The 25,341-nt window shown below is 42.8% G+C and overlaps 1 protein-coding gene across 3 annotated transcripts in view; it reads right to left on the bottom strand.

Annotated features, from left to right (window-relative positions):
• The window catches only part of PLCB4 (phospholipase C beta 4), a 569,741-nt gene that overhangs the window by 63,190 nt on the left and 481,210 nt on the right, over window positions 1–25,341 (bottom strand). For all 3 annotated transcript variants that reach the window (XM_089687591.1, XM_089687592.1, XM_089687593.1), the window contains exons 32-33: window positions 21,708–21,757; window positions 15,485–15,550 (exon numbers count right to left, since the gene is read on the bottom strand). In XM_089687591.1, the coding sequence (XP_089543717.1) occupies window positions 15,485–15,550; window positions 21,708–21,757 (116 nt within the window). The remainder of the gene's footprint in view (window positions 1–15,484; window positions 15,551–21,707; window positions 21,758–25,341) is intronic.

Here is a 25,341-nt window from a genome sequence, read left to right as displayed (position 1 = left end):
TGGGAGGCTTCAACTCCTCCTGACTGGACATGAGGCGTCAGTTTTGCTACAACGCTAATGCTTCAGTGTGAACAGCACTGTGTGCTGCCATGTGCAGAATTTTCATAGGCATTTGAGAAGCGTTAAAAACTCTTCCCAAACACCTGTCTGACGCTCGCTGACAACGCTAGTGTGAACGTAGCCTAAATGCATTGAGTTGCTGCCATGTGATTGGCCGATTAGCAATTTGTGTTGCCAAGCAATTGAACGGGTGTGCCTAATAAAGTGCCTGATGAAAGAGCACGCCTGGACTCATCTCGTCTGCACATGCTCGGAAACGTGTTGCATTTTGATGACGTCAGACGCCACATGTGCTGATCCCAGACATCTTGGAGACTGTGCCAGGCTCCACCATCCATGCTGCATATGCACAGCACCATCTGCTGCCAGACACCTTGGAGATTCCACCAGGCTTACCATCCATGTTGCACATACACAGCACCACCTGCTGACGGACTCAATCGATCTCCTCTATGGATCAGAAACAATACAACATCTGGCTACAGACGTCTCACCCTCTTACCCATGAGCCTGTTTTTATATTCTAAGATGTGAGTTACTACTTATCTATCTATTAAATACCTTCACAGTACACATTTAGAGGCGCTGTGTTTCTTTGTTTCCCTTCTGCAGAGTTATGCTTCGCTCCTACGCAGCTTACCCTTAGTGCCTACTGGACTACCTTCACCCCTGCCCATTTGGAACTCATCAAACATACAGGTGAAACTCGAAAAATTAGAATATGGTGCAAAAGTTCATTTATTTCAGTGCTGCAACTTAAAAGGTGAAACTAATATATGAGACTCATTACATGCAAAGCAAGATAGTTCAAGGCGTGATTTGTCATCATTGTGATGATTATGGCTTACAGCTCATGAAAACCCCAAATCCACAATCTCAGAAAATGAGAATATTCCATGCAATCAATAAAACAAGGATTGTACACAGAACAATATCGGACCTCTGAAAAGTAGAAGCATACATATGTACTCAGTACTTGGTTTGGTTCCCTTTTGCAGCAATTACTGCCTCAATGCAGCGTGGCATGGAAGCTATCAGCCTGTGGCACTGCTGAGGTGTTATGGAAGACCAGGATGCTTCAATAGCGGCCTTCAGCTCTTCTGCATTGTTCGGTCTCATGTCTCTCATCTTTCTCTTGGCAATGCCCCATAGATTCTCTATGGGGTTCAGGTCAATCGAGTTTGCTGGCCAATCAAGCACAGTAATCCCACGGTCATTGAACCAGGTTTTGGTGCTTTTGGCAGTGTGGGCAGGTGCCAAGTCCTGCTGGAAAATGAAGTCAGCATCCCCATAAAGCTCGTCTGCGGAAGGAAGCATGAAGTGCTCCAAAATCTCCTGGTAGACGGCTGCGTTGACCCTGGACTTAATGAAGCACAGTGGACCAACACCAGCAGATGACATGGCTCCCCAAATCAACACCGACTGTGGAAACTTCACACTGGACTTCAAGCATCTTGCAGTGTGTGCCTCTCCATTCTTCCTCCATACTCGGGGTCCTTGTGCCTCTCCATTCTTCCTCCATACTCGGGGTCCTTGTGCCTCTCCATTCTACCTCCATACTCGGGGTCCTTGTGCCTCTCCATTCTTCCTTCATACTCGGGGTCCTTGAGCCTTTCCATTCTTCCTCCATACTCGGGGTCCTTGGGCCTCTCCATTCTTCCTCCATACTCGGGGTCCTTGTGCCTCTCCATTCTTCCTCCATACTCGGGGTCCTTGTGCCTCTCCATTCTTCCTCCATACTCGGGGTCCTTGGGCCTCTCCATTCTTCCTCCATACTCGGGGTCCTTGGGCCTCTCCATTCTTCCTCCATACTCGGGGTCCTTGGGCCTCTCCATTTTTCCTCCCTACTCGGGGTCCTTGGGCCTCTCCATTCTTCCTCCCTACTCGGGGTCCTTGTGCCTCTCCATTCTTCCTCCATACTCAGGGTCCTTGGTTTCCAAATCAGATGCAAAAGTTGCTCTCATCAGAAAAGAGGACTTTGGACCACTGAGCAGCAGACCAGGTCTGTTTTTCTTTAGCCCAGGTAAGACGCTTCTGACGTTGTTTGTTGTTCAGGAGCGGCTTGACAAGAGGAATACGACATTTGAAGCCCATGTCCAGGATCCGTCTGTGTGTGGTAGCTCTTGATGCACTGACTCCAGCCTCAGACCACTCCTTGTGAAAGTCTCCAACACTTTTGAATGGCCTTTTCCTGACAATCCTCTCCAGGCTGCGGTCATCCTGCTGCTTGTGCACCTTTTTCTTCCACAACTTTCCCTTCCACATAACTTTCTATTAATGTGCTTTGATACAGCACTTTGGGAACATCCAACTTCTTTTGCAATTACCTTTTGGGGCTTTCCCTCCTTATGGAGGGAGTCAATGATGGTGTCAGGTCAGCAGTCTTTCCCATGATTGTGATTACTACTGAACCAGACTGAGAGACCATTTAAAGGTTCAGGAACCCTTTGCAGGTGTTATGGCTGAATGATCTGATTAGAGTGGGACACTTTGAGCCGTGAATATTCCACCTTTTCACAATATTCTCATTTTCTGAGATTGTGGATTTGGGGTTTTCATGAGCTGTAAGCCATAATCATCACAATGATGACAAATCACGGCTTGAACTATCTTGCTTTACATGTAATGAGTCTATCTCATATATTAGTTTCACCTTTTAAGTTGCTGCACTGAAATAAATGAACTTATGCAACATACTCTAATTTTTCGAGTTTCACCTGTATGTCCTGCACACCATGCACCTGTTATCCCTTTTGTAGTGCCTAATAAAGTATATTTAACATCTCTGGCGTTATAATCTTGCAAAATCAAAGATGTTCATATTTGGGGCCCTCTGCCGCTGCGATAGCAACAACTGATAGAAATCTATAGAAAACAGAGAAACAACGGCACGACGCTGGAGGACGAAAAACAGACAAGACGGTGATTGTGCTCTATGAGGACACATGTGCCGGGACCTGTGATCTGTACTGATGCACTGCACCAATCTATGTCATTTCAATCATAATGGCAGTAATAGAAAAGGCTTCTGTGGTTTCCAGATAAAAGTAATCTCCTGCCCCTTATTAAGCTATAATGATTTCCACCCACAGCTATGACTCATCTACAATCTACAGCCAAGCACTCTCTCTCCCCCTGAAAACACAATTTCCATGGAGTTTGTTTTTTTTATTTCTTTTTTTTCTTTTCTTTTTTTTTTTTTGTAGCTGGTGCTAAAAGCGTCTCCAGACTGTTCTAGGATTGTGCCAGGAAATACATTTAATACGGAATTTAATACGGCATTTAAGACATTGGATTCTTAGCAAGATACTGTGATAAAATATTACAATTAAAAAAAAAAAAGAATTAAAAAAAAAAAATATTGGAAGAATATTTTCATATCTGACCAACAGACACCACACATAGGGTAAGCACAGCAAGGTAGCGTCTTGGCACTGTAGCCCTAAGGAAATCTAGAAGGAGGAAACTGATGGCCGCAGGTGGCAACTTAATGCTCAACCCACACTGGAATGTTAAGGCTGGCCATACATTATACAATTTTCTTCAGAAAATTGCTTTAGGATTTACCAAAAACCATATAATAGGAGGTCAAACCTAAACAACACTTTATTTATTTCAGGTACTTATATAGCGCCGTCAATTTACACAGCACTTTACATATATATTGTACATTCACATCAGTCCCTAACCCTCAAGGGGTCATGCAATCTAAGGTCCCTAACTCACATCAGTCCCTGACCCTCAAGGGGCGTACAATCTAAGGTCCCTAACTCACATCAGTCCCTAACCCTCAAGGGGCGTACAATCTAAGGTCCCTAACTCACATCAGTCCCTAACCCTCAAGGAGTCGTACAATCTAAGGTCCCTAACTCACATTAGTCCCTGACCCTCAAGGGGTCGTACAATCTAAGGTCCCTAACCCTCAAGGGGTCGTACAATCTAAGGTCCCTAACTCACATCAGTCCCTAACCCTCAAGGGGTCGTACAATCTAAGGTCCCTAACCCTCAAGGGGTGTACAATCTAAGGTCCCTAACCCTCAAGGGGTGTACAATCTAAGGTCCCTAACTCACATTCATACATACACATACTAGGGCCAATTTAGACAACCAATTCACCTACCAGCATGTCTTTGGAGTGTGGGAGGAAACCAGAGTACCCAGAGGAAACCCACACTGGCACAGGGAGGACATGCAAACTCCAGGCAGGTGGTGCCGCGGTTGGGATTTGAACCAACGACCCGAGTACTGCCAGGTGGAAGTGCTAACCATTTACCCACTGTGCTGCCCCAACTTTCAATTGCATCCAATTAGGTGGGCCCTTGCACTACATGGTTGAAGATAAATCTAAAGGAATGTGGGCAGAAACAGGACAGAAAATAGTATAGTGTATGGTCAGCTTAAGGCTGGCCATACGCTATACAATTTTCTTCCAATTTTCTGTTCAGTTTCTTCCCAATTTCCTTTAGATTTACCTTCAACCATGTAGTGCAAGGGCCCGCCTAATTGGATACAATTGAAAGTGTTGGTTAGGTATGACCTCCTATTATAGGGTTTTTGGTAAATCTAAACCAAAAACCTCAAGAAAATTGTATAATGTATGGCTAGCCTTAAGATCAGGGAATCCTGAAACTGTACACACAAAAAAGGCGCAAAGGCCTAGTGCACCATCAACAGCATTATATTAAAGGATAAAAAAAAAAAAAAAAAAAAAAAAAAAAAAGAGTACATACTCATAAAAGCAAATGGTGTTGTACATAAAAGGCCTTTCACACGGTGGAACTCATAAGGTCCAAATGAACGTCATAGTACCAAGTGATGTGTTTCAGGGGAAATACAAGCAAATTGTGTAACATCGTTGTTCATGGACCAAGGGGCTGAAGAGTCTTTCATAGATTTGCTCTGAAGAAGGGGGTATGCCCCCCAAAACATGTTAGCTGGTATTATGATTTTGCGTTTGGACCTTATGAGTTCCACCATGTGAAAGACTCTTCAGCCACTTGGTCCATGAACAACGATGTCACACAATTTGCTCTTATGAGTATGTACTCTTTGTATCCTTTAATCAAGTGCTGGTGATAATGTATTAGGCCTTTGTGCACTTTTGTTTGATCTTGTTCCCACATAGGGTAAGCTACAGGGAAAGGAAAACTCTGTCCTTGGGGGGGGGGGGGGGGGGAGGGTGAGTAACTACAACACCAAAAGAAAGGTTAAAGCATAAGGAGCCCACCAAATAAGTAGTTTCAAAAAAAAGAGGACAAGGTTTGTTCTCTTTTTTAACCACTTCCAGTCCGGACACGTTTACCCCCTTCCTGTCCAGGCCAATTTTCAGCTTTCAGTGCTATCACACTTTGAATGACAATTGTGCGGTCATGCAACACTGTACCCATATGATTTTTTTACCATTTTTTTGAGACAGATAAAGCTTTATTTTAGTGGTATTTATTCACCACTGGGATTTTTTTTTTTTTTGCTATGTAAATTAAAAAGTCCAAAAATTTTGAAAAAAAAGTGTTTTTCTTATTAAATTTTGCAAATAAATAATATTTCATCATAAATCTTGGCCAAAATTTATTCTGTTATATTTTTCATAAAAAAAAAATAACCCAAATTAGTTTATAACCAAAAATTATAATTTTTAAACTTTTTAAGATTTTTTTTTAGATTTATTATTTTTTTCTTTACATACTGTCACCCTAGCAGTACAGTGTCACCATGGTGAAACTGTAATACTTATGGGTGTAAAATCAATCAGTGTAAAAAAAAATAAAAATCTACATTACCCCCCACAAAGGATGTAAAAGCAATAATTTCTTCTCTCTGGCTGCATTCTTGCAGCCATTGAAAACTACTGTGCGAGCTGTGATTGGTCACAGCTTGTCACATGGTACAAGGCTGTTGTGAATAGCCCAGTACCATGTGATCTCTGTGATCATTCACAGATTTCACACGTAGTAAGCAATGATGTCAGAAGTGACATCTTGCTTACTACTCTGCATGTGATCACTGATTGACCAATCAGTGATCACATGATCGGGACCTCGTACAGAGGTCCCGTCCGACGATCGGTGTTCCACTGTGTCTGGAGGACACAGCGGGCATGGGATCGCAGTGCTGCGCGCTCCCAGGGAAAGCGCACAAGCAGGGTGCAGGGAGGCCGTTTATAAACGGCCACCCGACCCTGCACTGCCACCGTCCGGCCGTTTATAAACAAGGAGGTGGTTAAAATGACTTATTTTGTGGGCTCCTTATGCCTTAACCCAGGGGTGTCAAACTGGCGGCCCTCCAGCTGTTGCGAAACTCAAAGTCCCATCATGCCTCTGCCTTTGAGAGTCATGCTTGTAACTGTCAATCTTGCAATACCTCATGGTACTTGTAGTTTGGCAACAGCTGGAGGGCCGCCCGTTTGACATCCGTGCCTTAACCTTTCTTTGGTGTAGTAAAAATTTTGGTTTTGAGGATGACACCCTAAGGTGAGTTGTTGACTTGCAAGGCAAACTTGTGGTAGAAAGTCTATTTTTTTGGTTCTCTGTTTTTTAGTATTTTGGGGCAACTAAAACCAAAGAGTTGGAGGTCAGTGTGCCATGGTGTTACAACTGGAAGGCACGGTTGGGTGTTTCTAAAAGGACCTGACACGCCATTTTCCATCTTCCTACATCAGCTTCCATTGCAGCTCTTGGTATTTGGTCATATCCCCACTCAGGGCCACCAGCAGAACATATCTTATTAGTACGACCCCAGGTGGAAAATATCCATTTGCCAGTTCTCCCTGGTAAGCTGATACAAACTTTCCAAAGGCTTGTGTACCCTCACCGTCCTCTTTATTAGGTCCACCTTGCTAGTATCAGGTTGGACCCCCTTTTGCCTTCAGAACTGCCTTCATTCTTCATGTCATAGATTCAACAAGGTGTTGGAAACATTCCTCAGAGATTTTGTTCTATATTGACATGAATCACTGTTGCCTTTCTATCATCTGGAACCAGTCTGCCCATTACACCACCACCAGCTTGAACCGTAGACCCAAGGCAGTATGGATCCATGCTTTCATGTTGTTTATGCCAAGTTCTGACCCTACCATCTGATTGTTGCAGCTGAAATCGAATGCCCATTCCACTGCCCATATCCTAAAATAAAGAGTAGACTTTATACTTACCAACATTGGGGGTCCATTCATGGAATATTCACAAAGAGCTGAATTCCTGGTATGGTTTGTATTGCAGTTATATTGGTCCAGCTTGGACCAAGGAAGTGTACACTCACCGGCCACATTATTAGGTACACCTTGCTAGTGCCAAGAAAATCCTCCCCACACCATGACACCACCACCACCAGCCTGAACCGTTGATACAAGGCAGGATGGATCCACCACACCATGACACCACCACCACCAGCCTGAACAGCTGATACAAGGCGGGATGGATCCATGCTTTCATGCTGTTTACACCAAATTATGACCCTACCATCTGAATGTTGCAGCCACCAGTCTGCCCATTCTCCTCTGACATCAACAAGGCATTTTCCTCCACACAACTGCCGCTCTCTGGATATTTTCTATTATTTTTCAGACCATTCTCTGCAACCCCTAGAGATGGTTGTGCGTGAAAATCCCAGTAGATCAGCAGTTTTTGAAATAATCAGCCCAGCCAGTCTGGCTGTGTTCAAAGTCACTTAAATCCCCTTTCTTCCCCATTCTGATGCTCGGTTTGAATTTCAGCAAGTCGTCTTCACCGCATCTACATGCCTAAATGCCAGGGGTGGACTGACCATTTGGAAATTCGGGCGAGGGCCCGGGGTTAGTAGAGGGCCCCATGAGATGCCCCAGATACTTTTTTCATAGGCTTTTTTGAGTTTGGGCAAGGACACAGCGGCCCCATGATCCCCTATTGCCCGGGGACCCCATGATTTGTCAGTCCGCCCCTGCTAAATGCATTCAGTTTCTGCCATGTGATTGGCTGATTAGCGATTTGTGTTCCCAAGCAATTGAACAGGTGCACCCAATAAAGTGGCCGGTGAGCGTGAATGTCCCATACCTGTGGGATCGCTTTAGAACCAGAGAATTACTGTAGAAGTCGGTGCTAGTGAACAAAGGGGTTGCTCGCTTGGTATGGTCACCATTCACAGAATAAATTATAATTTTTTCACCAAATACAAGGAATTCACTGATTGGACAAGGCGGAGACCATGATGTCACTGCACCACCTCATCCAGTCAGTGAATGCCTTGTAGTCATTGAAAAAAATAGGAGGGGAATTTATTAAAATTGGAACAGACACAACTTAACTGATCAGACTGAAGATATAAGTTGACTGGTTGCCATACTCGGCTGCTCCAATTTTAATAAATTCCCCACAAAGCGGTCTGTGAATAATGGCCCTGCCCAATGAGCGCCCCCACCCCCCGTGTTCACTATACATAAGGGAATCCACTCGGCACAGGATCCAGAAGGCTACAGTGATTCCTGTAGAATTAAACATTTGTAGTCAATGATAACTTATTAAAGAAAAATTTTACTGGACTGCTGATTGAATATAAATAATTCAATGTAATATCCCTTCATGTGCCCATTTGCCGTAGCGTATGTTGGTGTGCATTGCATTTAGGTAGCCCATTCATTTAGAATGGGCGTTCGATGAGCCTGCACACCCAAAACATTGGACTTGCTCTCTTTGTGATGGGTGGGTGCTATAGTACCGGTGCATTTGTTGTTTTTATACATGTGTCTTAGGCAGGGGTGGACTGACCATTTGGAAACTCAGGCGCTGCCTGAGGGCCTGGGGTCAGTAGGGGGCCCCATGAGATGTCCCTGGTACCTTTTTCATAGGCTTTTTTGAGTTTGGGCAAGGACACAGGGGCCCCATGATCCCCTATTGCCAGGGGGCCCAATGAGTTGTCAGTCCGCCCCTGGTCCTAGGGTACTATTCACAATGAATGGTGATACACATACTCTGAGCACTTCCATACGCTGCGGTCATTTGTGTTAAAAGGCATTTTTCAATATCTATAACTTTCCACATATAGATGTGAATCCAGCCTTATAGTGAAATTGTGGCCAGGCTATGGAAATTCAAATAAATAGTTAAAATCTCTGTTTTGATCTTTGAGGATGCATTACTCCACAGTGCCTGCAGCTATATAGGCCTGACTACTTTATCATAGAGGCTAGAGCTCCAGGCCATTTCTGGCACTTTTTGTTGACTTTTTGCTAGAAAATGTCTTAGCACCCCCAAACATATATTTTTTTTAAGCAGAGGCCCTAGAAAATAAATTGCTGGGTTTTTTTAATGTATCACAGAAAATGCGCAGCGGTTTTTAAAACTTTTTGGGAAAAGATACACTCTTTTGAATTTTATTGCAAAAAAACCCAATACATAACCCAATCAAAAAAAAAAAATAAAAGATTATGTTACGCTGAGTAAATAGATACCAAACATGTCATGCTATAATCACTTCCCCGCCTCCTGTAGCAGATATACTGCTACACGGCGGCACGGGTGCGCAAAATCACGTATATATGTGATTTTAATTTACCGGTGATTACCCGCCGGCTCCCAGTGATTACCAACAATCACCGACGGGGAGGAAGACTGTTTTGTTTGCAGACAATCCTCCCTGTCAGATTGGGCACACTGCACAGCACAGCCATCTTGATCAGTGTGCTTACAGTGAAGCACACACCCCCCGCCCCCTAGAAAAACTGCAAATTGCAAGAAATTGTTGAAAATCTTTATCTTAGTGTCCGGTCACACCGGTGCAATTTGCAAATTGAAATCGCACCTGAAATCGCATCTAATAAATGTAAATATCAGTATCTTAACGTGTGATTGGCTGCAGCGCGATTTCTAAAGTAGTTCTTGCATTGCTTTTTCTACAGTTTTGTTGCGATTTCACAATCTTCACAAGTAGCAATAAAGTCTTCAAAAATTGCGCTGAAATCGTGCTGAATCTGCACACAAATCGCACAATTTTAAATGACAGTGTGACCGGTGACTTAATCACAGGAAGTATACTTTAATCAAGGGGGCTCCTGTAATCTTCCGGCAGCACTTTACGTATTACCCCTAGGATGTAACCTAACTCCAAAGTCTTTCAACTTCACCCATCCCCCCCAAATCGCAGCACCTAACTAACCCATTGAAGGCTTCCTCTGTAGGCAAAATTGGAGCCCCCGTCCCCCCAATAGCTGATCCTAACACTAGCATCTTAACCAATCCCTGACACTAATGTATCCCTTCTCTACATCCACACCTCGTACCCGAGTCCCTCCACCGAGCTTCACACTTTGGATATTCCTTGTTTGTCCATAGCCCGGTCTTCCATGGCTTTTAGATTTTCACTGCAAGCATGTGGCTGATTAACTCCTCGCCTGCCGGGCACTTCCACCCCCTTCCTGCCCAGGACAATTTTCAGCTTTCAGCGCTGTCGCACTTTGAATGACAATTGCGCGGTCATGCAACACTGTACCCAAACCAAATTTTTATGATTGTTTTTAGACAGAGCTTTCTTTTGGTGGTATTTAATCACCACTGGGAAGGGGAGGGGGATTATTTTTTGATAAACAAACTAAAAATGACTGAAAATGTTTTATAATTTTTTGTGACAGATAGAGCTTTATTTTGGTGGTATTTAATCACCTCGGGGATTTTTATTTTTTCTTGAACAAACCAAAACCCACTGAAAATTTTGAAAAAAAAAAAAAGTTTCTCCTTAGTTTCTGTTATAGAATTTTGTAAATAAGTAATTTTTCTCCATCACTGATGTGTGTTGATGAGGCTGCAGTGATGGGCACTGATAGGCAGCACTGGTTAGGAGGCACTGATAGGCATTGATAAGCATCACTGATGGGCACTGAAAGGCAGCACTTATATATGACACTGATAGGCGGCACTGATAGGTGACACTGATTGGAACTGTTAGGTGGCATTGACTGGAACGGTTAGGTGGCACTGATAGGTGACACTGACTGGCACTGATAGGCGGCACTGAAAGGCAGCTCTGATGGGCACTGATATTTGGCCTTGATGTACACGGATATGTGGCATTGATGGGCACTGGTAGGCACTGATATGTGGCATTGATAGGAACTGGTATGTGGCATTGATGGGCACTGGTAGGCACTGGTATGTGGCATTGATAGGAACTGGTATGTGGCATTGATGGGCACTGGTAGGCACTGCTATGTGGCATTGATGGGCACTGGTATGTGGCATTGATGGGCACTGATATGTGGCATTGATGGGCACTGGTAGGTACTGATATGTGGCATTGATGGGCACTGGTATGTGGCATTGATGTGCACTGGTATGTAGCATGGATGTGCACTGATATTTGGCATTGATGGGCACTGGTATGTGGCATTGATGGGCACTGGTATGTGGCATTGATGGGCACTGGTATGTGGCATTGATGGGCACTGATATGTGGCATGGATGGGCACTGGTATGTGGCATGGATGTGCACTGATATTTGGCATTGATGGGCACTGATATATGGCATTGATGGGCACTGATATTTGGCATTGATGGGCACTGGTATGTGGCATTGATGTGCACTGGTATGTGGCATGGATGGGCACTGGTATGTGGCATGGATGGGCACTGGTATGTGGCATGGATGTGCACTGATATTTGGCATTGATGGGCACTGGTATATGACATTGATGTGCACTGGTATGTGGCACTGATGGAGCTACACTGCTGATCAGTGTAGATGTCCTCTCTGAGGAATGCCGCTTCCCGTCTCTCCTCTCCTCACGCGCTGTCAGCATGAGGCGAGAACTACCAATAACCGGCATTTCCTATTTACACGCGATCATCTGTGATTGGACAAGGCTGATCACATGATAGAGTTGACGTCATCGGCTCTTTACTGCGATTGGCGATCCGCTGTGTCCCAGGGACCACCAATCGCTGCGAATCCCGGGGGGGTGTAAAAGCTCAGCTAGACAGGGAGGACATCACATGTCGTCCTCCCAGAACGAGAGAGCCCCCGCCCGCCTGTCATTTCCTTATATGGTGGGCAGGAGGTGGTTAAAGGGGACCCCCCCCCCACCTATTCAAAATTAAATTGTAAACACCAAATACTTGTCCCTGTGTAAAAAAAAAATTAACGACTTACCAGTCCATGGAGTTCAAAATTTCTTGCTTGCAGTCAAAGTCCTCCCTACACTGCTCTTCTCCTGCACTGCCATCTTGAATCGCGGTCCCGTCCATGCGCAAACACATCGCAGGTTGCTGCGAAGTCTGTGGAACCTCAGAACATATTCAATGGGTGGGGGCTGGGAACTAGGAATTTCATTTGCAGTCAGATGAAGAAAAGCTTAAGTCGAGCTCAACAGCTCTGGTGAGACGTCACACCAAAACCGGATGAAGAAGTCCCAATATCATTTTGGTTAAGAAGCCATATAAAAGCAGCCAACGCATTTCGGGGGCAACACAGCTCCGCCTTTATCAGGGCTGAACACGGGAAAAAACTTGGGTGGACTCTGAGAAAACTGTGACTTTACAGATCTAAATAGGAACCAGTACGCAAGTGTCCACATGGAGTACGCAAGTGTCCACATGGAGTACGCAAGTGTCCACATGGAGTACGCAAATGTCCACATGGAGTACGCAAGTGTCCACATGGAGTACGCAAGTGTCCACATGGAGTACGCAAATGTCCACATGGAGTACGCAAGTGTCCACATGGATTACGCAAGTGTCCACATGGAGTACGCAAGTGTCCACATGGAGTACGCAAGTGTCCACATGGAGTACGCAAGTGTCCACATGGAGTACGCAAGTGTCCACATAGATTACGCAAGTGTCCACATAGATTACGCAAGTGTCCACATGGAGTACGCAAGTGTCCACATGGAGTACGCAAATGTCCACATGGAGTACGCAAATGTCCACATGGAGTACGCAAATGTCCACATGGAGTACGCAAAAGTCCACATGGAGTACGCAAATGTCCACATGGAGTACGCAAGTGTCCACATAGACTACGCAATTGTCTACATGGAGTTCGCAAGTGTCCACATGGAGTACCCAAGTGTCCACATGGAGTACCCAAGTGTCCACATAGAGTACGCAAGTGTCCACATGGAGTACGCAAGTGTCCACATGGAGTACGCAAGTGTCCACATGGAGTACGCAAGTGTCCACATAGACTAAGCAACTGTCCACATAGAGTTCGCAAGTGTCCACATGGAGTTCGCAAGTGTCCACATGGAGTACCCAAGTGTCCACATGGAGTACGCAAGTGTCCACATGGAGTACGCAAGTGTCCACATGGAGTACGCAAGTGTCCACATGGAGTACGCAAGTGTCCACATGGAGTACGCAAGTGTCCACATGGAGTACGCAAGTGTCCATATAGACTACGCAAGTGACCACATAGCGTACCCAAGTGTCCATATAGAGTACGCAAGTGTCCACATAAACTACGCAAGTGTCCACATGGAGTACGCAAGTGTCCACATGGAGGAAAAAGCAGATAGCAGATCCGTGGTGCTTGATGTGCTGACACCCCCATGCATGGACAGAAATGGCTCGGCTCTCTGCTAGCAGCATGGTGTGTCTGCGCATGCAGGCGATCTCGCAAACCATCTCCTGGGATGTGTGATACAGGAATCTCAGGGAGACGTTTGAGAACAGACACGTGCAAAATGAAAAAAATGGGTTTTGATTCAGTATTTAAATACATTTGTTTTGTTAAATTTGTTCGTTATCGGAATTCGTTTCGTTTTCGAATTTGATTTGATTCAAATTCAATTCGACCGAATTCAGAAAATTCGAATTGGCATTTCAATTAATGTATTCGACATTCAATTTTCGGAAGATGGTTGTATTCTATTTTATTCTATTCTACTGTATTTTTCTATTCTAATCTCTTATCTTCTATTCTTTTCTATTCTATTCAAATTTGAATTTAAATTTACTTGAAACTTAGAATTATATTCAATCTTATTCTCTTCTATTCTATTTCTTTTTTTTCTATTCTATTCTTTTCTATTAAAATTTATTCTAATCAAAATGTAAATTTCGAATGACAGTTATAGTCTATCTTATTCTATTGTTTTTTCTATGCTATTCTTTTCTATTATATTTGAATTTATTCTATTTCTATTCTCTTATCTCCTTTTCTTTTCTATTCTATTATAGTCTATTCAAATTTGAGGTTATTCTATTCAAAACTTAGAATAGAAGAAAATAAGACTGAATATAATTCTATTGAATTATATTTCTTTTTTTTCTATTCTATTCAAATTTATTCTATTCAAAATTTGAATTTCGGAAGACAGTTATATTCTATTTTATTCTACGCTATTGTTTTTTTTTTATTCCATTCTTTTCTGTTCTATTCTAATCTATTTCTTCTGAATTCTAATTTATTCTATTTGAAATTCGAATTTCGGAAAACAGTTCAGTTTTATGGCTTTGTTTATTCTATTCTTCGCTGTTCTTTTCTAATCTATTCTATTCAAATTTCTTCTATCCGAAATTCTAATTTTGGAAGACAGTTCTATTCTACTGTATTTTTTATTCTATTCCTTTCTATTCTATTATTTTATATTGTATTTTATTGTGCTTCTATACTATCCTTTTCTATAATATTTTATTCTATGCATTTATGTTCTATTCTATTATTTTTTTAAATTTGAGTCGAATTTGATTAGAATTTCGTTTTTTCGGATTTGTTACTATCCAAATCTCCGAATCACAAAAAAATTCATCCGAATATCGATTCGTAACAAAATAAATCGCACAGGTCTACTTGAGAAATCTTGAGCAAGCACAGACATACTGCGGGGTCCCTGCCATATTACTGGAAAGGATCAGAGCCATTCCTTCATCCCCTCCAAGGTGAGGATTGTGGATACAAAATAAAGAAAATAAAAACAAGGTATTTCCTTTTTAGAATATTTTTCACGTCATTATGAAAGGTGTGTGTGTGTGTGGGGGGGGGGGGGGGGGGAGGAGAGAGGACCTTACAGCCTAACTCCAGCTTTACTAGCCAAGCTGGCCCAAATTAATTCTTTTGCCTGTAGCAGCCTTCCTCATAGCACCTACGTTATGAAGAAGGCCGCTTCAGCCGAAACGCGTTAACCTGACATAAGTTGTGTTTTACAATGTAGCCAATATAGATCTGCATTTTATGGATTCTACCAAATGGCCGGCATGAACTTACTATGGACCAAGTGCTTGAAGTGCCTAAATGTGTTTGCAAAAACGCGGCTTAGGTCCGTTTTTTATGCCGATTTTTCCTGCTGGGAGAAAAGAGTTTATAGGAGCCCCCAGTATACATGGGGCTGTAAGACTGACATTCCGCAGATACATGATTTGTATTAGGAATCCATGATAGGTGAGATGGGGTGACAGAACATGCCCTGTAAGGGAACAAGAAGACGGTTGATAAAAACCAATGAGGTTTTAACACGACTTACCTTCGCGTGTTTCTTCTTCAGGGCGTTCAGTTCTTTTTGCTGCTTCTTTAGCTGTTTGACGTATGCCTAAAATCGATCCCAAGAATTGACTGTTTATATAGCAAACACAGCAGGTGAACAATTAGCAGAAAACTGAAGCAACAATGTCACAAAACACACAAATCATCGACAACGAGAACGCACCGGGATGCAAGGGAGAATAGTCAATGTGCAGGCAAAGTAGTGGGAGTGGCTAACCTAACCACACACATGCTTTAACCAATCAATGGAACTCAAAAGGGGAAAAAAAAGGGCGCACTGGCCTAGGGCAATTATCTTAAAAAAATGATTTCATTGTATAAAAGTGATAAGTAATATACTCACAGAAGATGAGTAAATATTTTTTTTTTTACCTAAAACATACTGACACTGACATTAACTGACACTGATATCATATTTTTTTTTTTAAATCCTGACCTTTCACCCAAACACTGACCCTGGCACTGAACTAGATCAAACCTTGATCTAGGTATTTTTCTTTATTTTTTTCTTTTATTTTTTAATATTTATCTTCTTTTTTTTTACAAACATTTTTTTTCTCTTTATGCCAGGAGTTAGAGAGATACAATGTATAATAGAATGTATATAATGATACAATGCATAATAGGATGTACATAATGATACAATGTATAATAGGATATATATATAATGATACAATGTATAATAGGATGTATATAATGATACAATGTACAGTCATGGCCGAAATTGTTGGCACCCTTGATATTTTTCCTGAAAATCAAGTATTTCACACAAAAAAGGTATTGCATTAACACATGTTTTGCTATACACATGTTTATTCCCTTTGTATGTATTGGAACAAATATAAAACAGAGGCAGAAAAGCAAATATGACATAATGTCACACAAAACCCCAAAAATGGGCTGGACAAAAGTATTGGCACCCTTAACTTAATATTTGGTTGCACACCCTTTGGAAAACATAACTGAAATCAGTCGCTTCCTATAACCATCAATAAGCTTCTGACACCTCTCACCCGGAATTTTGGACCACTCTTCCTTTGCAAACAGCTCCAGGTCTCTCTTATTGGAAGGACACCTTTTCCCAACAGCAATTTTAAGATCTCTCCACAGGTGTTCAATGGGATTTAGATCTGGGCTCATTGCTGGCCACTTCAGAACTCTCCAGCGCTTCTTTGCCATCCATTTCTGAGTGCTTTTTGACGTATGTTTGGGGTCATTGTCCTGCTGGAAGACCCAGGATCTTGGACGCAAACCCAGCTTTCTGACACTGGGCCCTACAGTGCGACCCAAAATCCTTTGGTAATCCTCAGATTTCATGATGCCTTGCACACAGTCAAGGCACCCAGTGCCAGAGGCAGCAAAACAACCCCAAAACATCATTGAACCTCCACCATATTTTACCGTAGGTACTGTGTTTTGTTCTTTGTAGGCCTCATTCCGTTTTCGGTAAACAGTAGAATGATGTGCTTTACCGAAAAGCTCTATCTTGGTCTCATCTGTCCACAAGACGTTTTCCCAGAAGGCTTTTGGCTTACTCAAGTACATTTTGGCAAACTGTAGTCTTGCTTTTTTATGTCTCTGTGTCAGCAGTGGGGTCCTCCTGGGTCTCCTGCCATAGCGTTTCATTTCATTTAAATGTCGACGGATAGTTCGCGCTGACACTGATGCTCCCTGAGCCTGCAGGACAGCTTGAATGTCTTTGGAACATGTTTGGGGCTGCTTATCCACCATCCGGACTATTCTGCGTTGCAATCTTTCATCAATTTTCCTCATCCGTCCACGACCAGGGAGATTAGCTACAGTGCCATGGGTTGCAAACTTCTTGATAATGTTGCGCACTGTGGACAAAGGCAAATCTAGTTCTCTGGAGATGGACTTGTAACCTTGAGATTGTTGATATTTTGCCACAATTTTGGTTCTCAGGTCCTCAGACAGTTCTCGTCTCCTCTTTCTGTTGTCCATGCTTAGTGTGGCACAGACAGACACACAATGCAAAGGTTAAGTGAACGTCTCTCCTTTTTATCTGCTTTCAGGTGTGATTTCTATATTGCCCACACCTGTTACTTGCCCCAGGTGAGTTTACAGGAGCATCACATGCTTGTAACATTCTTATTTATCCGCAGTTGTGAAAGGGTGCCAATACTTTTGTCCAGCCCATTTTTGGAGGTTTGTGTGACATTATGTCGAATTTGCTTTCTTTCCTCCCTTTTTTTGTTTTGTCCCAATACACACAAAGGGAATAAACATGTGTATAGCAAAACATGTGTTAATGCAATACGTTTCGTGAGAAATACATGATTTCCTGGAGAAATATCAAGGGTGCCAACAATTTCGGCCATGACTGTATAATAGGATATATATATATATATATATATAATGATACAATGTATAATAGGATGTATATAATGATACAATGTATAATAGAATGTCTATAATGATACAATGTATAATAGAATGTATATAATGATACAATGTACAGTTGCAAGAAAAAGTATGTGAACCCCTTGGGATTACGTGGAGTTTTGCATGAATTGGGCATAAAATGTGCTCTGAACGTCATCTAAGTCACATCAATAGAAGAACACAGTCTGCTGAACATAATACTACACAAACATTAGATGTTGCCATGGTTTAATTGCACATAACATGTAAACATTCACAGTGCAGGGAGGAAAAAGTATGTGAACCTTTGGACTTAATAACTGGTTGACCCTCCTTTGGCAGCAATAACCTCAACCAAACGTTTCCTGTAGTTGCAGATCAGACCTGCACAACGATCTGGAGTCATTTTGGACCACTCCTCTTCACAAAACTGTTTCAGTGTAGCAATATTCTTGGGATGTCTGGTGTGAATCGCTCTCTTAAGGTCATGCCACAGCATTTCAATGGGGTTGAGGTCAGGACTCTGACTGGGCCACTCCAGAAGGCGTATTCTGTGCTGTTGCAGCCATTGTTTTGTTGAATTACTTGTATGCTTTGGGTCATTGTCCTGTTGCATCACCCATCCTCTGCGGAGCTTCAGTTGGCGGACAGATGGTCGTACGTTTTCCTGCAAAATGTCTTGATAAACTCTGGAATTCATTTTCCCATCAATGACAACAATCCGTCCAGGCCCTGAGGCAGCAAAGCAGCCCCAAACCATGATGCTCCCTCCGCCATGTTTCACAGTGGGGATGAGGTTTTGATGTTGGTGTGCTGCGCCTTTTTTTCTCCACACATAGTGTTGTGTGTTCTTCCCAAACAACTCAATCTTGGTTTCATCTGTCCACAGTATATTTTGCCAGTAGTGCTGTGGAACATCCAGGTGCTCTTTTGCAAACTTCAAACGTGCTGCAATATTCTTTTTGGACAGCAATGGCTTCCTCCGTGGTGTCCTCCCATGTACTCCATTCTTGTTTAATGTTTTCCTTATTGTAGATGTGTCAACAAAAAATGTTAGCATGTGCCAGAGATTTCTGTAGGTCTTTAGCTGACACTCTGGGATTCTTCTTTACCTCATGCAGCATTCTGCGCTGTGCTCTTGCAGTCATTTTTACAGGATGACCACGCCTAGGGAGAGTAGCAACAGTGTTAACTTTCTCCATTTGTAGACAGTCTGTCTTACCGTGGACACATGAACATCAAGGCTTTTAGAGATACTTTTGTAACCCTTTCCAGCTTCATGCAAGTCAACAATTCTTGATCGTAGGTCTTCTGAGAGCTCTTTTCTGCGAGGCATGGTTCACATCAGACAGTGCTTCTTGAAACCAGTAAACCCAAAACGGGTGTGTTTTTTAAGGGCAGGACAGCTGTCAGCAACACATCCAATATCATCACACTGATTGGAGTCAAGGTTGGCTCACTCCTGGCTCCAATTAGCTCTGGGAGAAGTCATTAAGCTAGGGCCTCACCTACTTTTTCCTCCCTGCACTGTGAATGTTTACATGTTATGTGCAATTAAACCATGGCAACATCTAATGTTTGTGTAGTATTATGTTCAGCAGACTGTGTTCTTCTATTGTTGTGACTTAGATGACGTTCAGAGCACATTTTATGCCCAATTCATGCAAAACTCCACGTAATCCCAAGGGGGTCACATACTTTTTCTTGCAACTGTATATACACACACACACACACAGTGATGAACAGAAGTATTTGAACCCCCTGCAATTTTGCAAGTTCTCCCACTTCTCCATCATGGAGGGGTCTGAAATTCACATTGTAGGACATTCCCACTCTGAGAGACAGAATTTAAAAAAAAATTCAGGAAATCCCATTGTATGATTTGTAAAGAATGTATTTGTCTCGCACGGCTGAACAGAAGTATTTGAACCCCTGAGAAGATCCGTGTTAATATTTGGTACAGAAGCCTTTGTCTGCAATTACAGAGGTCAGACGTTTCCTGTAGTTCCTGACCAGGTTTGCACTGCAACAGGGATTTTGGCCGACTCCTCCACACCGATCTCCTCTAGATCTGTCAGGTTTCGGGGCTGTCGCTGAGCAACATGGTGCGTTTTTTGAAAAAGGGTCAGGGACTTTCTTGAATACAAAAAGTTTATTTATTTCAGGTACTTATATAGCGCCATCAATTTACGCAGCACTTTACATATATATTATACATTCACATCAGTCCCTAACCCTCAAGGGGTGTACAATCTAAGGTCCCTAACCCTCAAGGGGTGTACAATCTAAGGTCCCTAACCCTCAAGGGGTGTACAATCTAAGGTCCCTAACTCACATTCATACATACACATACTAGGGACAATTTAGACAGGAGCCAATTAATCTCTCAGCAACTCCAGGCAGGTGGTGTCGTGGTTGGGATTCGAACCAACAGCCCGAGTACTGCCAGGCGGATGTGCTAACCATTTATCCAGTGTGCTGCCTGTAAATAGTTTTATCTAACAAGGGACTTCTCTCATTTTCCCCCATTTGGTCTAATAAATATTCCATTTGAAGCATTTTGTTATATCTGCTTGTTAAATGCAAAAAAATGGACCCTTTGTGCTGAAAATGTGCGGGGTCCTGTACACAAAAACGTAGTTGTGTTTTTGGTTCTATAGACTTCAATGGAAATGGTGCAAAAAAGCATGTATTGCGGTTTTGCTGCGTTTTAAATCTGCCTAGCAACAAGAAAAAGGAAATAAAAAAAATGCAAAACGCAATGCAAAATGCAATCTGCAAAGATGTGAACCTAGCTTAAGATGCAGCACAGTGGCTAAATGGTTAGCACTTCCGCCTGACGGGATACTAGGGTCGTTGGTTTGAATCCCAACCACTGCACCACCTGCCTGGAGTTTGTATGTTCTCCCTGTGCCTGTGTGGGTTTCCTCCCACACTCCAAAGACATGCTGGTAGGTTAATTGGCTCCTGTCTAAATTGTCCCTAGTATGTGTATGTATGAATGTGAGTTAGGGACCTTAGATTGTACGCCCCTTGAGGGTTAGGGACTGATGTGAATGTACAATATATATGTAAAGTGCTGCGTAAATTGATGGCGCTATATAAGTACCTGAAATAAATAAAATAAGACGTGATTTTATTTTTTGGGAGTACCTCACCAAAAATGACATTTTTGTTGCAGGAGATGTCAAAAATCGGACTTAGTGCAGACTAATCAGTGAGCCAATCACACAAGCAGGAAATGACATTTCTGGGGGGCGTTGTGTACACCATCTGTGTCCAGAACGCCTCCAGGTCGCCATATTGCATTTTAAAGAAAATGACGGGGCTGCAGATTGAAAAGGACCTTTCATTTTTAATAACATTCAGCATGACTTGTGTCACAACTGTATACACTATATTAATATTTTTTTTTAATTTGCCCAATTTTTCCAAATTTTGTCCCATGAAAGTGGAGTTACCCTTTAAAGCAGTGAAAAAAAATATTTTGTACTGGATGGTAAAAGTTACAGTGGATAGTTCTTTGCCTCAAATAAATGTGAACATTGGGCTAGACAGAAAACATCAAATAATGCCAGTGATGGTAGACTATGGAACAGGGGTGGACTGACAACTCATGGGGCCCCCGGGCAACAGGGGATCATGGAGCCCCTATGTCCTTGCCCAAACCCAAAAAAGCCTATGAAAAAGGTACCGGGGGCATCTCATGGGGCCCCCTACTGACCCCGGGCCCTCGGGCAGTACCTGAGTTTCCAAATGGTCAGTCCGCCCCTGCTATGGAAACAACCAATGGGAAAAGGAGCAGACGTGTACTAACTCACCTTCATCTGCTTTAAATCTTCAACTTTCACTTGTGGAGCCAGATCAACACCTACAAGAACATCACCAGACAATGAGGAACAGGAATATAGGTAAATACAGTACATACAGTGTGTGTGTATATATATATATATATATACACACACACACATACATACACACACACATACATACACACACACATATACACACACACACAGCTCAAAAAAATTAAAGGAACACTTTGTAATCCGAGTCTAGCATCAAGTCGATGAAACTCCTGGGATATTGATCTGGTCAGGTAAGTAGCAGAGGGGGTTGTTCATCAGTTTCAGCTGCTTTGGTGTTAATGAAACTAACAACAGGTGCACTAGATGGGCAACAATGAGACAACCCCCAAAACAGGAATGGGTTTACAGGTGGAGGCCACTGACATTTTTTTCCCTACTCATCTTTTCTATTTTGCACTAGTTTTGCATTTGGCTAGGGTCAGTGTCACTACTGGTAGCATGAGGCCATACCTGGACCCTACAGAGGTTGCACAGGCAGTCCAACTCCTCCAGGATGGCATATTAATACGTATCATTGCCAGAAGGTTTGGTGTGTCTATCAGCACAGTCTCAAGAGCATGGAGGAGATTCCAGGAGACAGGCAGTTCCTCTAGGAGAGCTGGACAGGGCTGTAGAAGGTCCTTAAACCATCAGCAGGACCGGTATCTGCTCCTTTGTGCAAGGAGGACCAGGATGAACACTGCCAGAGCCCTACAAAATGACCTCCAGCAGGCCACTGGTGTGAATGTCTCTGGCCAAACAATCAGAAACAGACTTCATGAAGGTGGCCTGAGGGCCCGACGTCCTCTAGGGGGCCCTGTGCTCACTGCCCGGCACTGCTGATCTACTGGGATTTTTACGCACAACCATCTCTAGGGTTTACAGAGAATGGTCCAAAAAAAGAGAAAATATCAGTGAGCGGCAGTTGTGTGGAGGAAAATGCGTTGCTGATGTCAGATGTCAGAGGAGAATGGGCAGACTGGTTCCAGATAATAGAAAGGCGACAGTAACTCAAATAACCCCTCGTTACAACCAAGGTACAGTAGGCCATCTCTGAAAATTGGACAATAGAAGATTGGAAAAATGTTGCCTGAACCGATGTGTCTCGATTTCAGTTGCGATATTCAGATGGTGGGTTAGAATTTGGCGTTAACAACATGAAATCATGGATCCATCCTGCCTTGTATCAACAGTTCATGGATGTACAGCTGACAAATCTGCAGCAACTGAGTGATGCTATCATGTCAATATGGACCAGAATCTCTCAGGAATGTTTCTAACACCTTGTTGAATCTATGCCACAAAGAATGAAGGCAGTTCTGAAGGCAAAAGGGGGCCCAACCCGGTACTAGCAAGGTGGACCTAATAAAGAGGCAAATTATATATATATATATACACACACATTATATTGCTAAAAGTATTGGCAAGTCTTAGTCCGTAGGGTTCAATATTGAGTTGGCCCCGCCCTTTGCAGCTATAACAGCTTCAATTCTTCTGGGAAGGCCGTCCACAAGGTTTAGGAGGGTGTCTATGGGAAGGTTTGACCATTCTTCCAGAAGCACATTTGTGAGGTAAGGCACTGATGTCGGATGAGAAGGCCTGGCTCACAGTCTCCGCTCTAATTCATCCCAAAGGGTTGAGGTCAGGACTCTGATCAGGACTTGGAACTGAAAGGCGCCATCCCCAAACTGTTCCCACAAAGTTGGAAGCATGAAATTGTCCAGAATGTCTTGGTATGCTGACGCCTTAAGAGTTCCCTTTACTGGAACTAGGGGGCCAAGCCCAACAAGAACAATTCCACACCATAATCCCCCCTCCACTAATCTTTACACTTGGCACAATGCAGTCAGGCAAGTACCGTTTTCCTGGCAACCACCAAACCCAGACACGTCCATCAGATTGCCAGACAGAGAAGCATGATGGTCACTTCAGGGAACACGTCTCCTCTGCTCTAGAGTCCAGTGGCGGCGTGCTTTACACCACAGCATCCGACGCTTTGCATTGCACTTGGTGATGTAAGGCTTGGATGCAGCTGCTCGGCCATGGAAACCCATTCCATGAAGCTCTCTACACACTGTTGTTGGGCTCATCTGAAGGCCACACCAAGTTTGGAGGTCTTTAGCTATTGACTCTGCAGACAGTTGGTGATTTCTGCACACTGTGCGCTTCAGCATGCGCTGACCCCGCTCTGTCATGTGACGTGGCCTACCACTTGGTGGCTGAGTTGCTGTTGTTCCCAGTTGCTTCCACTTTGTTATAATCCCACTAACAGTTGAGCGTGGAATATTTAGTAGCCAGGAAATGTCACGGATGGACTTATTGCCCAGGTGGCCACCTATCACAGGACCACGCTTGGAGTCACTGAGCTCCTGAGAGCGACCCATTCTTTCACCAATGTTTGTAGAAGCAGTCTGCATGCCTAGGGGCTGATTGTATACACCTGTGTCCATGGAGGGGATTGGAACACCTGAATCACATGATTTGGAGGGGATTGGAACACCTGAATCACATGATTTGGAGGGCGGGTCCAATACTTTTGGCAATACAGTGTATATATAAATAAATAATTTGCGCTAGTAAATGTGTATAAATATATATAAAGAAATCATCAAATCATAAGTCCAGAAAAAAATATATATATGCCAATACCACAAAAAAATATATAAAAAAACTTTTAAGTGCAAAAAACTTTTGTGCAAAAAAAGTGTCTAAATATGAAAAATTTCACCAAAAAACCTTGATAATATAATGGCAGATCATCCATAAATATATCTTCAGAAACGGAAACTCTGCAACACACCGATCCTCATCGATCGAAATAACAGGATGAAAAACTTTGTAGTTAATCGAAAATCCACTTCTCCAATAGATAAAGGACCACCTTCAAACGTATCCATGGGGGGATCATCCGCTCCGTGAGGACGTCGATGACGAAACGCGTAGGGCGGAGCTTGATTGATGTGACGTCATTACGTTTTTGGCTGCCAGCTACTGCGCATGTGCTGAGTAGCCAGGCTCGTTTATGTGATTGCTGTTATGCTGTTGATGCTGGTGTCGGCTGGGACACCTCTTGAGTAAGTGCAATGAGTACCTAATAAAGGAATTGGTTTTTATAACATTGCACCATGAAGTCTTTCTGTTTCTCTCGAGTGCTTGGCATTTCCCCCCATGGATACGTTTGAAGGTGGTCCTTTTTCTATTGGAGAAGTGGATTTTCGATTAACTACAAAGTTTTTCATCCTGTTATTTCGATCGATGAGGATCGGTGTGTTGCAGAGTTTCCGTTTCTGAAGATATATTTATGGATGATCTGCCATTATATTATCAAGGTTTTTTGGTGAAGTTTTTCATATTTAGACACTTTTTTTGCACAAAAGTTTTTTGCACTTAAAAGTTTTTTTATATATTTTTTTGTGGTATTGGCATATATATATATTTTTTTCTGGACTTATGATTTGATGATTTCTTTATATATATTTATATATTTATACACATTTACTAGCGCAAATTATTTATTTATTGGTACACTTTTTATATATGGTGATTTTTTGCAGCTGGTACACTATTAGTAAGTTATATAATTTTGACCATAGGCGCTATTATTAAT

The sequence above is a fragment of the Staurois parvus genome, unplaced genomic scaffold (genome assembly GCF_062004578.1).
Source record: "Staurois parvus isolate SC_StPar_1 unplaced genomic scaffold, SC_StPar_1.0 ptg000431l, whole genome shotgun sequence".
Classification (NCBI taxonomy): domain Eukaryota; kingdom Metazoa; phylum Chordata; class Amphibia; order Anura; family Ranidae; genus Staurois; species Staurois parvus.
This window is presented reverse-complemented; position numbering and strand designations above follow the sequence as displayed.